At 39.0% G+C, this 15,500-nt stretch overlaps 1 protein-coding gene across 1 annotated transcript; it reads left to right on the top strand.

Annotated features, from left to right (window-relative positions):
* The first annotated feature begins 124 nt into the window (after positions 1–124).
* Positions 125–2,642, top strand: LOC120794816 (60S ribosomal protein L19-like). The gene is made up of 6 exons (XM_040136178.1): positions 125–213; positions 1,352–1,458; positions 1,567–1,689; positions 1,907–2,027; positions 2,144–2,254; positions 2,444–2,642. The coding sequence occupies exons 1-6, from the start codon at positions 209–211 to the stop codon at positions 2,568–2,570; spliced, it is 594 nt and encodes a 197-aa protein (XP_039992112.1). The 5' UTR covers positions 125–208; the 3' UTR covers positions 2,571–2,642.
* The last annotated feature ends 12,858 nt before the right edge of the window (positions 2,643–15,500 follow it).

The raw sequence follows: 15,500 nt of genomic DNA, 5'->3' as shown, positions 1-15,500 counted from the left end.
GATTACTTGTTAATGCACAGTAAGCTACAGATATGAAATAAAATATTTACCTTTTAAGCGACATTTTAATACTCACCATCACTAATAAATCGATGCCGATATTTACGATTTTCTGTTACTGCTACAATAGTGTCACCCATGACGATAGCTATAATGGTAAGGACTCAGACGTTCCATTTCCTTAGTATCTTTTAAGCTAGCGGCAGACATGAGGTAAGTTACACGTCGGATATTTAAATATCTTTTTATTCTACGCAGATTTTTTTTATAGTGTTGTTGGCGTTGTTATTTTAAACAAGAGGGAAGACTCGGACTCTGGTTAACTTGGAGTAAAATCGTCTATTTCTACTAGAATGCATGTAGGGCCTATGTTGGTGAGCTAACCTAGCTGAGTTAACCAAGACTAGTCACAACATGTCACTGAAACGCCACAGGTCCCTAGCGGCGAATCAGCTGGCAACAGTGACGTGTTTTTAGCATGTTTTTCAGTGTTAGCCGAACAGGCTGATCATGAAAGTCGGTTAAATTACATACACGAGCTATTAAAAAATAAATATTTTTAGTGTTTTTCATTTTTACGCCTGGTAGTCAAAAGTAGACCTGCTGTTAGCTTCATCTACTATAGGGGTCCGCCTCCCACTCTGAGTAAATAAGAAAAAATACTGTACACACATCAACATCCCGGTCATCAGTCTGCTCCCTCCTTTGCAACCTGATGATTGACGAACTGGCTGTGACTCCTGAAGAACTGTTCCACTTGGGTTAGAAAAAAAAAGAAGAAAATGCATTGATATAGTAGTTGAACTACCTGTCATAGGTACCTAACGGTACTTGGACGTATTTAGACAGCCGGATGAGATTGTTAATTAAATGACACCATCGGTGCTTTCACATCGGTACAGTTTAGGATAATCCAACAACAAAGATTTATGTTAGTCGTATAATTTGAATTGGGATTTAAAAGTATACTGGGATTTATGAGAGTGCTTATGTAATTTGTGTGTTATTTTTTGTATTCTTTTTGCTTGCTTGCTTTGTGTGTAATTATGTGTCTGTGTGTGCAATTGAATAAGCTCACTTGCCATTAACTTTGGCTGGCAGTATTAAAGTTATTAGCCATAAAATGAACATACTTTATGATCAAATAGAAACCTGGATTACACCTAAAGTATTCTTTTACTGTGGATTGATAATTTCAATCAGTACAAGTCTACATAGATGTCAGTGCTGATGGCAAGGCGTTGAAAATGTCAAACCAAATGAGATTACATACTACTACTACTTTCTGTAATAGGCTCCCTAGCACTATATATCTGAAATCCTGCAACACTAATATTTTCTGTTTATCCAGCATGCTCAGGCTCCAGAAGCGCCTGGCGTCCAGCGTCTTGCGCTGTGGCAAGAAGAAGGTGTGGCTGGACCCCAACGAGACCAATGAGATTGCCAACGCAAACTCTCGTAAGTTGTTTACTTTGCCCTTCAAGAGTGCTCTCTCTGTAGATTTGTTATTTTGGTCCCTTAAACTTTCTCATCGTCTGTGTATATTGAATTGTATTTGTGCTGCAGGCCAGCAGATCCGAAAACTGGTAAAGGATGGCTTGATCATCAGAAAACCTGTGACGGTCCATTCCCGTGCTCGCTGCCGCAAGAACACAGTGGCACGCCGCAAGGGGCGTCACATGGGATACGGTACGTAATTGATTCACAAGTAATGTTCCCTTAATTTTCCACGTTTCTTTAGAACATAAGTAACTTATTAGTCAGACGTAAAAATATACTGATTCCCATGCTATCATTATTTTTGTAGTTTTGGAAACATGTATAAAATTGATAAGAACATGAGTTGACACTGTGCCATTTTATTTTTTTATAATTTATTTAATTTACCATTTTCTTCCTGCCCAAGGTAAGAGAAAGGGTACAGCCAATGCCCGTATGCCAGAAAAGCTGTCATGGATGCGGCGCATGAGAATCCTGCGTCGTCTTCTTCGTCGCTACAGGGAGTCCAAGAAAATTGACAGGCACATGTAAGTATAAATTTCAGCTCTCATTGCTAATGAACAAGATAGCGTAGTTTTAATTTGAGTTTCTGGAAGAGGTCGTGTTCCTTGAGGCACTCTGAGGTGTTTTCTGTTTCTTCCAGGTACCACAGTCTCTATCTGAGGGCCAAGGGTAATGTCTTCAAAAACAAACGCATCCTGATGGAGCACATCCACAAACTGAAGGCAGATAAAGCTCGCAAGAAGCTTCTTGCGTAAGTTGCTCTTTTTCATTTTTATTTTTTTATTTTTAAAGGTTTTATTCAGTATCATAGCTTAATAATTCACATTAACCATTTGGCCTTTCTGGAAGGGTCCATGTGTAATGATGTTTTTTGTTAATTCTAGTGTCACAGTGAACTAATTTTCTTCTCTACTGTCTCTACTTTCCTTTACCCATCCAGTGACCAAGCTGAGGCTCGGCGCTCAAAGACAAAGGAGGCCCGCAAGCGCAGAGAAGAGCGTCTCCTGGCCAAGAAAGAAGAGATCATCAAGAACTTGTCAAAGGAGGAGGAAACTGCAAAAAAGTGAATCTAATTTGAAAATGTTCTTCTCAGTTTCCCCTTTTTGTTGTTTAATAAATTTGGATAAAAGTGACTGTCATTGCATTGTGATCATTATTGTCTGTTTGATGTCAGCTGTAGTCTTATTTCGTGACTTGACCTGAGGGGACACAAGGTACAGTCGAGGAGCACTATTGTTGTTATCAATCCCGTAGTGTCGTACAGTAATTTCACCTCAACAGTAACTTTTTAGACATTTTTGGTAATCTTGTTCATATGGCTTAAGAAAACGCTGTCCATACCGTACTGTTGAACTAGTGTTCTCAATAGTCCAACAGGTGGCAGCAGAGCACAATTACCAATTTTTTTCTAGGCAGGACATCAGATGTCTACACTCATTTCAGCCATCCAGGAGTTTAAAACACTTAAACAATATCTACGGGTTTAATGACTGATCTTATAGTCTATTTTGCTACTCAGCGCAGGGGCTTCATCAGTTTCATGAAAAGTATCTAATAACATTTTAGTTCTATAACCACACCAGCAGGCTGCAGTCGGACTCAAAAGACAGGCAGTTTCTGGGCAACAGAATAGTAACGAAGGATACTACATGACAAAAACGATTATTATTGATTAATGTTATATAAAAAATATGGTAGGTTTTCCATTTTTACCTTGTACTGTATACAGTTTTATTCCTAAAGTAATTACTTCTATTGGCCACTGACCGGCTAAAGGAAAACCTCAGGAAAACCTCTTGCTCGATATTAAGCATCTGTGTGTATTGCTAGGAGGTAATAGCAGCTCTGTAGAACTCTGTTGCTTTGCCACTCTATGTCGACATGCATCTTTTATAAAGCACTCTCAAAAAAATCCAAATATATATAATGGTTACTTCTTTGCTGAGGCAAGGAGTGTGGGGGTTTATAGATCACAGTTTATTTATACTCATTTTATGTTGGACCTTCACTTTCTACCTATCAACCACTATTTTAATTCGACACCCACCCATCTAAGATGGGGAAAAGCCATGTTGGGGACCTGTGAATGTCCAAGGTCCAAGGTGTGGTGCCCACTCTGTTAATAGGGATGTTGGATATGGGTATAAGCACTTACAATTTCTCTGCACACAAAATTCTCACTATGGTGAATTTTTGTTTTTTTAGTTTTTAAAAAAAAAATAAATGTACTTTTTATGGTGTGTAATTCTATAACAAAATTAAACAAAAAATCTCAGTAAAGTGACTGATGTGCCTCATATGTTGCTAAAACCGTATTGTATAAACTAAAAGTCCCCTTGGTTGTTGGTCTGTTCTGTATTTGCACTACCTACTCTTGGCTTTTTATTTATACAAACGATGAAACACCGAGTACTGCAGCATCTGCCCATCACTGTGAGGCCACTCCGAATTCCGCTTGTAATGATTGCAGTTGACACTGCATAACCGGAGAGAGCGGTAAAGAACATACAGTATCCAAAACTTTGACTTTTCAGTTTGGGCAACTGACTTCTTTTTGTCTATTGCTGGTTTCCACACTCTGACATAGAGATGAACCCAAACAACTATGATTAACTGCCCGAGGTTTATCAATAAATAATTTGACCATTAATAAATAATTTACATCATTTATTATTCTCTCTGCTTCACTTTTCCCGAAGGCAAAACCGGTAACAAAGCCAGAAGAGCCTAAACAGCTATATCACACCAGCCACATTAAACCTGTGCTGCTGACGCTCCAGTCATCCAGTCGTTTTCACTTCTTGCTCAGGCCTCGAAGGACTCTTTCTTTCATGCTCCCCAGAGAGGGTGTGACTGAAGTGTTTGCAGATGCAGTCTGTATATGTGTGTGTGTGGATATGAGAGAGAGAGTTAGGGGGATTCTCCAGAGGTCTATGTAAAGCAGATTGTATTCAACAATTCAGAACATATGTGAATGGCTCTGGTGTTTTAGTGACTTGAATTGCTTGATATCTGATAGAATGAAGGTAGATATACTAATGACATATAATAGTCAGGGATCTAAAAATACAGAATACAACTGACTTTTTAAACTTTTAGACTAAGAACCCAAGGGCTGATCCTCCTTAGTTTCCCCCCACAACTTGCCCCAGAGAGTTTTCCTGTTTAAGTCTGGGTAGTAGTTGCTGCTGTTTGTGGATCGTTTACCATAATGCATAAACAATAAGACCCACACGCTTTAGAGGCTGACAGAGAGCTTTCATATTTAAAATCTGGGTTTCAAGGGCCTTGAGGAGCTGGAATGAAGGCTTACACAGCATAATGCATCTGCTTACCTTGCACAGTAGCTCCACACACAGTACTTTGACTTAAAATGCAGTTTAACTGAATGTAATCGTTACTAAATGGATCTGCAGTGTGTATATAAAGGCAAAACCAGTGATGTAAATCAATGTGAGATCTACAGAAAGATGTCATTGGGATTAGTGGAGTGGAAAACGGGCTTTGTACAGTGAGGCCGTTTTGTAGCTCAGTTAATGTATTTCTTCATTACCAGGAGGCACTTCTATTTCCTGAAGCGTGAGCCTTAATGGGATTAGATAAGGAAAGGAATATGAGCTGAAATGGAGCAGCGCTCTTTACGACACTTGGCCTTCAACCCAGGCTAAATGTAGCACACTGCAGAGTTCAAGAGATCTTTAATAACAATTGAGATGAGGAGATGAAAGTAATTAATGGGAGATTATTTTTAAATGTAGAAACAGTTATCTAACATCTAAAAGACTTACCTTGCACATGCCAGTTTGATAACTTCCTTTTGACTGTGTGTTCGTCTGCCTCTATTTGGGATATAATAAACTACTGTTTCATCCGATCAGCTGGCGCCTCAGCTCATCAGTATCACTTTTGACCTCTTAGCATGTACAACGTGATTGTTAATCTAAATATCATCAGGTATCATGAGACCTTTTGGAGTCACAGGGGTTTAAGAAGATGGCTTGATAGATCTCAAGTGAAACGTGAATGATATCCAGTTATATTCTTAACCTGACAACACAGTCACCTGCTTAGAAAGTGACATTGTTAACCCCATCCTCTTCTCTCGATCTTTCTCTTCCTTTTCATGATTATTATTAATATTTTCTTTTATTTTTCTCTTTCCTCAAAGTGTCATTTCACTCACCCCTATTAACTAATTGCTCTGGTTTACAGATGGGGAGATATAATACCATCAGAAAGCATGGGAAGGATTCGGGAACTTTAATTCTCTCTCTCATGATTTGTCTCTTTTAAGGGATGATTGAAAGAGGGATTGATAGTGCTCAAAGAACACCGATCAATAGGAATCAGCGCTGTCTGCTCTTATGTCCGGATAGACGCCTCAGCACTGTCTTCTTAAAAGTGGTTCTTGTGCCTTGACACTGCTTCACACTCATCCTGTCTCATTTAAAGCCAGAGACTGCTCAGTGCTTAAAAAAATATCTGAAATCACGGAAATCACAATAGATCATGAGGTATGATTGTCACGGGCATTACTAATGACCTCGGGACTGAGGAGCTAGTGCGTAAGTAATAGTGCCTTGACTTTTAACAGAAAGTAGCAATGTCGTAGCTTTTATACTCTCTTCTAACATTTATACCTATATTCAAAACAGATTCTGAGTTAATTGAATTTTTGAATTTTGAAATTTTTTTTAAGGATTTTTCTAAGTGTTTGGTTTTGTAATAAATATTTTTTGTGTTTCAGTCGAAAGAGGCTGAAATGCTCCTCTACCCTACCAGTCCAAATAGGACTAAAAGCGCTCATGTTTTCTTCCAGGTGATTTTTGATTGCTTCATGCACTCTTAACACCAGGTACATATATTGTGTGTTTGAAAGTTATGTTACATTATTGTCATGTCTTTCTTTTGGCTAGAAATGTAATATTTAATCGGCGCAGGCTTTCTGCCAGAAAGGGTTTGAATCATGTTTATTTTTTTGAATTAGTTAACTTTATTAACCTTTAGTACCTTATTTTCATTTTTTCACTACTTTTATTACAAGACTTTCAGACTTTTTCTGGCTTTCTGCCAGAAAACCTTTCTGCCAGATATAAAATGGCATAAAATGGCTCCAGCCCTCAGGCGGTATGGCTAATGGACGGCTGAAGGGATAACATGTTATTCTTCAAAGTACTCTGCTGGTTTGCAAGGTATATTTTTATACACCCTGTGTCTCTGCTTTGGGGTTTCATTTAACATCTGGATTTCCCTCCTAAGAGACTGTAATAGTGCTACAAACACAGTTGCCAGTTACAATTTGGAAAGTATGGCCGCAGCTTACAGTAAGCGCAGACAGAGCTTAATAGCAAACCAAGCAAAATGAGTCAGTACAGCTTCAGGCAGTGCCAGATAAAGCACTAAACTAAATGCTCCATTTAATAATAAATGACTCAGCTATGCTCATTCATTAAAAACTGATAAAAATGTTAAATAAATCTGTTTATGTGTTGCGTGATCAGATGATGATTCATTTTTTCACTTTTTGCAAGAAGTGTGTGAAATTAAATTAATGTATTCAGTGTTTGGTTTGGTTTACAGCAACAAGCAACACTCAAACCTCCTAAAGTTTAACTGGAGAGTATACTGTATATATCTGATTGTTTATGCACACACTGTACACACACACACACTGTACACACACACGCACACACACACGTATACTGTGTACACATCGTGTACATAAACAATCAGATGCAGTTCAAAAAATGAACACAACAAGGATGTAAAGAAAAACAAGCTTCTGAGGAAGGAATTTGAAAGCTAGAGTTGAAGAAAAGGGCGTATGAGCACAGTGCCAGATCAGCCAAACTGAAGTTCAGAGAGTAGACAGCATATCATCAAACATCATTTTGCTTAAAGTGTAATCCACCACTGTTTGAAGTTTATAATTAGTATTGATAATCTGTCAGGATACTCAAATCTGAGGGACTTGCCTGCTGCAGTTCCTTTTGGATTCCTTCACCTTGTTAGAAAAAGGCTCATTGTGAAAAGACAGTGTAACCAAAATACATCATCCAAAAACACTACAGGGAAGAAATCATTTTTGAGCAAATTTCCAAGTATGAAAATTATGTGTGAAGGTTGTCCTTGCATGTAGACATGCATATTTGCCTTTACTGTGTCAATCACAGATGTATTCAATGTGTTGGTGAACCAGAGGACAATTTAAAAACAAACAAACAAACAAACAGAACAAAATCAAGCAAGAAAAACAACCTGATTCAGAAAGGGTGCTCGGGATGACATAAGTCAAATAATTTTTTTTTGTTTAATTGTTGGAAGAAAACAATTTTCATCATTAGAGAACATGACATCAGATTTTATTCACGATGTGTTATGTTGCAGGTCAGGTGGAGGCATGGTCAAGGGGAAAAAAACAAATGATCCTGAACAATATAGCTGCAATTTGGAAAACTCTGTTGTGTACAGGATGTTGGGAATAGATGGCAAGGTCAAGAACAAACTTTTAAGCTTTAAAAGTAGTCGCATACTTTAATTTGTTTGGACAATTTGTACTTCCTCTTTATGCAGTGCAGACAGTTTCTTCACAGTGTCCCACATTAATATCACAACCGGTATTTCACACTGTCTTCATCTTTGTGCTCTGTCTTCTTAACGTCTCCTTCTTTCTCCTTGCTGTCGTCCTCTGCCCTCCCTCTCAAAAGCTCGCACTTTTCTCTGTAAAAACACACCAGGCAAGGCAAGACTTATTACAAACTCTTCGCCTGTCTTGCTGATTCCTCACTATGCTGAATATTCTGCCTTCTTCATCTTCCTGTTTGTCGTAGCAGGGTTGTTGACTTGGGCGGCATGAGAAAAAAGTAGCTTCAGCTTATAGCAAGCAAAGCATCTTTAGCAAAACACAGCAGCTCCAATTATCCTCTAATCCCTGTGCCTTGAAGGCAGAAACCCCAAAGTCTGTGACACACTTAAAATTCAATAGATTATGTTTGCCCTGCTCTTCAGACAGGACATGACATTATAACGGGTCCTTTGTTGGAATAGGACTAAATTGAGGACTTGGCTGAATTTTGAGTGAGGAAAACAATAGACTGGTGGAATGTGAAGTGTGTCTGCATATATTTATATACAGGCAGAGGAAAGAGCCAAGGCGGAGTAGCTGAAAAATTAATATTTTCAGATCCACAAATGCACCGCGATATGAGCCGTGGGGAGAGAGGGCACAGAGGAAACCTGTCCCATGGATTTCAAATCCTTTTCTCAGTGACTTAATGGATTTTGAAGTACGCTTTCAAGATTTTAGAGCATGTTGGATTTGGAAACCATTTACGGTCAGGGACTGCTGAGGTTGGGGAGGTAAGGCATAGAGAGGGACCTGTGGCAACAAACTTTTCAATCATGTATGCCTGAGAGGAAACACGCAGCTGTGCTGCTGAGACAAGGACGCTGCAGAGTCGATCGGAGACCAAAGAACTTCTGTTTGGTCAACAGTTACGTTTTGTCTTAAGTGCACTGCCCTCCAACACCAATTTGCACTTTCTACCTATTTGGTCAAAACTAAATAAATGAAGGAATCTGAAATTGTGACCCTTGTTTCCTCACATAAAAAACTGCCATGCCTGACAATTATGTTAATACTGAGAAAATAGCAGTCACTAAAAAACAGTTAAAATCAAGTAGAATTACGTTACCGCTAGCACATCGCTGAGCTACAGCAGCATTAACGCTAGCTGGTGAAATATAGCCAGAGCAACTTATTTATCTCCAGCCATAGCTACAGAGAAATTCACCTACTTATGATCATCACTGTAAGTCAAAAACCAATTTTAGTGATCCAACATGTAGGTACAGTTTGTTATTCAACAGGAATTAGGCAGTAAGTTAGCTCAACTCCAGCAAGCTAGTCCAGCTAGTTACACCAGCAAGCTAGTCCTGCTAAAAGCTATCTAGCACAGTAACTGCCATACTGGCTTTTGACCCTAGGGGAATTCATGTGATTTAACCTTTTAATCACATATGTAAATGTATTAAATTATAGTTCATTAGTTCTTTAGTTCAAACCAATAGCTTGAATCTTTCCATACATTTTAGGTGGCTAGCCTCTCGCCACAACTTCAATGTTTAGTAACTTGTCTCTGTCTTTGTAGGACTATGTACATAAAACGTCTTCACAGTCATGGTTGTGTTGACTGTATGTTACAGTATAACATCCTCAGAGGGTAGTACAGTATGTGTGAGGTGGAGTAAATATGTGACATGAAAGTAGCAGTATCTAGGAAACCAACGCAATTAAGTGACATAAAGTGTGTTTACACAACGATTAAGGAGATGGAAACTCTACTTTGACTGTGTAACTAATGCAGGGTAGCAGCCTGGTTTGGAGATAAATTACCAGAGGCCCTGCAGTAATAAACAAGAAGAGGCACTAAAGCAAACTAACCTTTTTAAACCTTCTTCATAATAGCAACAGTAAAGCTACTAGGAGAGCCTTAAATACCTTAAAAAAATACACACACACACACGCACACTCTCCTCTCCAGCAAAAAAGCCACATCCTCCTAACCTTGTCCCTTAATTGTGCTGCTTGACCTCTTGATTTTCCTTTTGAGGCTGAGTCAAGAGGCCAACAAAAACATCAAAGTGATGTGAAGTAATGGTTGAAAGGTTAAAGATGGAGGGGATGGAGTGGAAAAACATATACAAGTGGTCAACACTGATGAAAGGGTGCACCGGTTTGAAGTGCGGTGGAGTTTAATCGGATTGCGGTGTGGAGCTGTGGTGTGACGGAGTGGAGTGAAAGCACCGAGAGCAGGTGTGGAGGTGTGGTGGATCTGCGAGACTGGAACTTAGTGTTGTGTTTTCATGAGGTGTCACGGGCTTAATTCAGAGAAACATCTGGGACAGCCATCTGGCATCCAGTCCAACTTCCTGTGTCACCCCAGTTTGTAAGGATAAGGTACAGAGATAGTTACATTGCAACCAGTGTTGTTGCACTTTGACTCTAAAATATACATTTGACAAAAACAACTTTCGTTAGGGTCAATCTAAGCAATTTACACATTATAAGGAAACACTTCCATTTCTGTAACTGCCAAACTCGTCATTACGTGTTGAAGATATCAATTTTAATTTCACTATTCATATGGATGACAGTGGTCTACTTTAAGGAGCTGGAAAAAGTCAATTCAAGGTTATGGGCCACTTGATTAGATACCCTAATTTGTGGAATAAATATTGTTATCGTATGTTTTTGTACTTATGTGAGTAAAAGTGATACTTGTGGCCTTGATTGCTCGGGAACAATTAAACCAAAATAACATTCATCTAAACAGTGGTGGAAAAAAGCTTTAAAGATGACATGGTAGGATGACGAAGTAGCCACTCTGCCAGTCACGTGATTTAAATGGCCATTTGGTAAATTACTGTATTATCTCTTACAACAAAGATGGGGTTCTTGGGACTGGATGCAGGCCATAAAAAGTAGTGTCCTTAATTTCCTCTGATTTCTCTAATAATTATATTTATGCTGAATAGAGCGCAGGATGCAGCCAATTATGTTCACTCAACATACACACAAATTTCCAGGGTCACATGACATCATATTACAGTTTTGACATCAAAACTCCCATTGTCAAAGTGTCAAATTTCAGTTTGCAATTTATAAATATCCAGTGGCACCATTTCACCACGTTATTGAGCTGTATTTCTGATTGAAAATCGAGAAGAATAAAGAATTTTCTTTTCAGATTGTTTAATTCTGCAGAGCTCTGTTCAGTGTATTCTACTATGTCACTCTTTTTCATAAATGTTTTGTTTATAAGACTTCTGCTTTTTATGATAGAAAAATGATTTTGGAAACTGTTCAGAGGGTTTGACGCTAATCCAGCCACATAAATAAAACTCTCTTTATCTCTTTTTTTTATTGTGCGTAAGAATAAACAGTAAACCTCCCAGGGCTTCCCCTAAAATACTTATTCTATAGAAGCAAAGAAGCAGATGTGATTCCTCAAACCTACCATTGCCAGTGTAGCATGCTACATTTTCATGTGTCAAGCCTGGGGCCTACTTTCTCTGTCCTGTTCAACCTCTGAGATCAACTCAGAGGATTACGTGCAGACTTTCTGCCTTTCAGACTGGAAACCCTGGAACTCAGTGTACCATCTTTTACCTCTGGACCGTGCCATGTAGTGGTCACTCCTGCCACTGAGAGTGTTTTTGCGCTGGCAGCCTCCTGGAGGAGCGGAGGTAGCCTCAGCGGCAGCAGGTGAGGCCATGCATTAAACATGCCGTCTCCGTGTACCTTCTTCATTTTTAATCGTCCAGTTGGCCAGGGGTCTGGAAGAATGTAAACATGGCAGCAGCCTGAGGATGGTGACAACATAAAACGAGGAGGAGGAAAAGACAAGTAACACCTTACATTTTTTTGAAAAAGGTGTGGTCATCAAAGGTTATAGTTGGAGCATGGGGAGATGGTAGTGTCTGTGTTTTAAGGAGTTAAATAAATAGAGCCTGGTCAAATAAATACTAATAATTCCTCTCGGCTGGCAATTAACTCGCAACTGCACGTTACTTGAATCCATTTAAAAACTGATTAAACTCATTCCATACACAACAATATTCATAAACTTTGTAGGTTTAAGAGAGACACAAAACCAGACGGTGAGTCAAATGAATCAAATGGCTATGTTTATGTGAAAGCTGTTGCTTGTAGTAGCCAACAGACAGAAAATTATCAGCCTCTCTGCAGTTTTTTTCAGCTCAAGGGAGCATTTTAGCATCTTTCAGCTTATTGTTTTGGTGTTATGGCCCACAACTTTACTGTTTGGTCCAGTCTCACTGCTCTCACCAGTGTAGTTTTCAGCCAGCTGGTGAACATATAGTGGAGCATTTAGTGGCTAAAGAACCAGATATTTCAGACAGTGTTGTCTCACAAAACATACTATAGTATATAATTTATATCCAATTCCCCTTTGCAATAAGGTTATTTTAAGGTGTCAGTGCTCTTCCCATTCTTTTGCTTTGATATACTCCTGCTGCTCATATAACGTTTCATAAACCCAATCTCCATCCGAGGAACCCACCTGCCAGCTCTAAATTCCCCCCGAGAGAGGTTCATTACCGCCACTCCCCAATCTGCGTTTTGTTGAGCTTTTTGCATACCTGCCGGGAGTGACAGGGTCAAAGCCTAAACGCCAGATATCAGCTCTGTGTATATATCTGTTTACATAATAAATCGGTGCCATGTGAGCTGACTGACTGAACTGCATCCACAAGGTGTGATGTTATGTGTATTCCATAAAATGAAATGAGATTTTCATATTACAAGCCATGTATAGATTTGTGTCTAATATACTCTCATGTACACAGGAAAAAAGAGATGGTAAGAGGAAGTGAGGGATAGGGGATTATTTTTATTTGCATGTGTTTGATGCAGGGAAAGCTTTATTTTCCTCTGACAGTGCTTTCCTCTTCTTCTCCCTGCCTATATAATCAAGTGCTATTTTGAGCAGGGATTTCTTCCAGAATCGGTATTGTTGCCATATTCCTGCTGCCTGTTAACGCCCTTGTGCTGCGATCATCACCCGTGCTCTGAGTCCATCCTGCCGCTGCTGCTCACTTCCAAAAGATGCAGAGAGTGAACATTATAGGAAAGGAAATGATTCTGTAACAAATCACACATTTAATGAGCCATTTTATTTCATTTTCTGATGTGTGCATGGACCAGTCTCTTGGAATCTCTTGGTTAGGATTTGTTGCCCCAAACCAAGCACTTGAGTGTCTTGTCATGATGTTGATGGATGTAGTGTGAAAGAAGGGTGAAAATGATTTGCTCATTTTCTGCAGGACAGATAACTCAGCTTTATATGCGGTTCTTATCGCTGCTGTTTGAGCCACAGAGAAAAGAAATTTAGAGGATTTCAAATTCCTCAGCTCTCTGTCATGAAAGAGAGAGAGAGCGCGCTCAGTGGTACAGTAAGTAGAGAGCGCCACGCCATCTTGAGCACCAAAGTCAGCAGTTTTATAAAATGTACGAGTAGCTTGATGTACTGCCAGTTGCACACATTTCTGTCTCTCTCTCTCTACTGAGACGAAAGTCACATTTGATTCAGTTTGATAACAGAACTGGGTCATGATTTGAGAAATGTTCCTCACACCACAGCAGGGACACACACAGAGACACAGAACACTCTCTTTGCCAGCTTAGTCTATGGCCTGCCAGCAGCTCCTCTGCTGCCAATTAATTTTATTGGGAGCTAATCATATTATTTATGGTCATTAAGAACGAGCGGGCTTCTCAGGCTCTGCACTGTCTGCTCAAATGAAAGATCTCACTTGAATGCTGTGGCTGTGAAAGGAGACATTTTCTGCTTGGATTCAATAGCTTATGAATTTAGGTGTGAAATTACACATTGAATATGAGGTTAAAGTGCAGACTTTCAGCCTCAAAATGAGTGCTTTTTAGTATTTAGCAAGGCAAAAGTGGGTGCATTTTTTTTTTCTTTAAAGAGTTTTTAGCCATGCTAGCGGCTCTACAGATAGCAAGATTGGTCTGTTGATCTCTCTGTCCGTCGATCCAACACTTTGGCCCACACTGAAATATGCCAACAACTGCTGGATAGATTGCCATTTTAGTAACTTTGGCAATGCCCTTACGTTTCATGTAGGACCACCATCAGGTCAAAATACTGCCCAGTACTCTGGTTTATGACCAAATTACTGCAAAACTAATTCCCATCAGTATCAACTTTGTGTTTTGTGCTAAATATCAAATGTTAGCATGCTAATGTGCTAAACTACGATGGTCAACATTGTTTGGCTGAGGCATTCACGAGCTGCTCTGTGAGTGGTGATATCCTTTAAAAAAATTGGTAGGAAAAAAGTGGCCTTCACTGTGAGGTTACTGTTATGGTTCATGTCTTCAACACACTGATTAAACACATCAACTCCTGAAGAAGTGTGGTTGACAGCATTACTAATGACTCTTTAGCCAGGGTCTCTGCCTGATTAGTGTCAGTCGAGGGTTGGCCAGTGACTGGGCTGAACATGGTTTTTTACTGTATGAGGGATGGACAGTGTTGGAGGACACAGATGAACAAGAGGCTCCAGTTACCAGTCTACTGTGAGCCGTCAGGCTTCCAGTAAGTGCCTACACCATTAAACAGACTGATTTTAGTCTCAATGTGTGTTTTATACAGTGGTGGGAAGAAACTAAGTACATTTACTCAAATACTCTGTGTACTTTACTTAAGTATTTCCTATTTCATGCAACTTAATATTTCTTCCCTTTACATTTCAGTGGTACTTTTTACTTCACCGCATTTATTTAACAGCTATAGCCTAGTTGCTAGTTACTTTTCATATGATTTTATAAAGATATGATCAGTTTATAAAATATGATGCATTGTTATAGACTAAAGTACCCAAGTGTATATGAAGCAGTTAAAATTAGCTCCAACTACAACATTTAAGTACTTACAAATTAATGCATTAATAACTGATACAATATAACACTGACGAGAAGTACATAAGTACTTTCACTTTTGATTCATTAAGTTCATTTTGTGCGTAATACTTTTGTGCCTTTACTTAATTGAAAAATTTTAATGCAAGACTTGCAATGGAGTATTTCCAGTCTTCTATTGCTACTTTTACTTAAGTAAATGATCTGAGTAGTAGTAGTAAAAAAAAAAAACAACCCAAAATGAACGTTTCAGTTGTCTGTTGACATTTGAACATTGCAGCAAGTTTTGACAAATAAAGTGCTCTTTTCATGTTTTTCATTATCTTCAGAGCTAAACATTGGAGTGAGGTTGAGAGACACTTTTTTTTTTCTTCGGCAAAATTGAAGAAATTGAGTCCATACTTATATTAGTAGTACTGAATTAAAGCTGCAATTTATTGCAGCTTACTGCAGTTTTATAATACCATGAGCTCTTTGCAAATCAAATCTTCATTTCATCCTTTTTGACAGAGAAACCAAGGCACACGACTGA

Source organism: Xiphias gladius, chromosome 9 (assembly GCF_016859285.1).
Source record: "Xiphias gladius isolate SHS-SW01 ecotype Sanya breed wild chromosome 9, ASM1685928v1, whole genome shotgun sequence".
Classification (NCBI taxonomy): domain Eukaryota; kingdom Metazoa; phylum Chordata; class Actinopteri; order Istiophoriformes; family Xiphiidae; genus Xiphias; species Xiphias gladius.
This window is presented reverse-complemented; position numbering and strand designations above follow the sequence as displayed.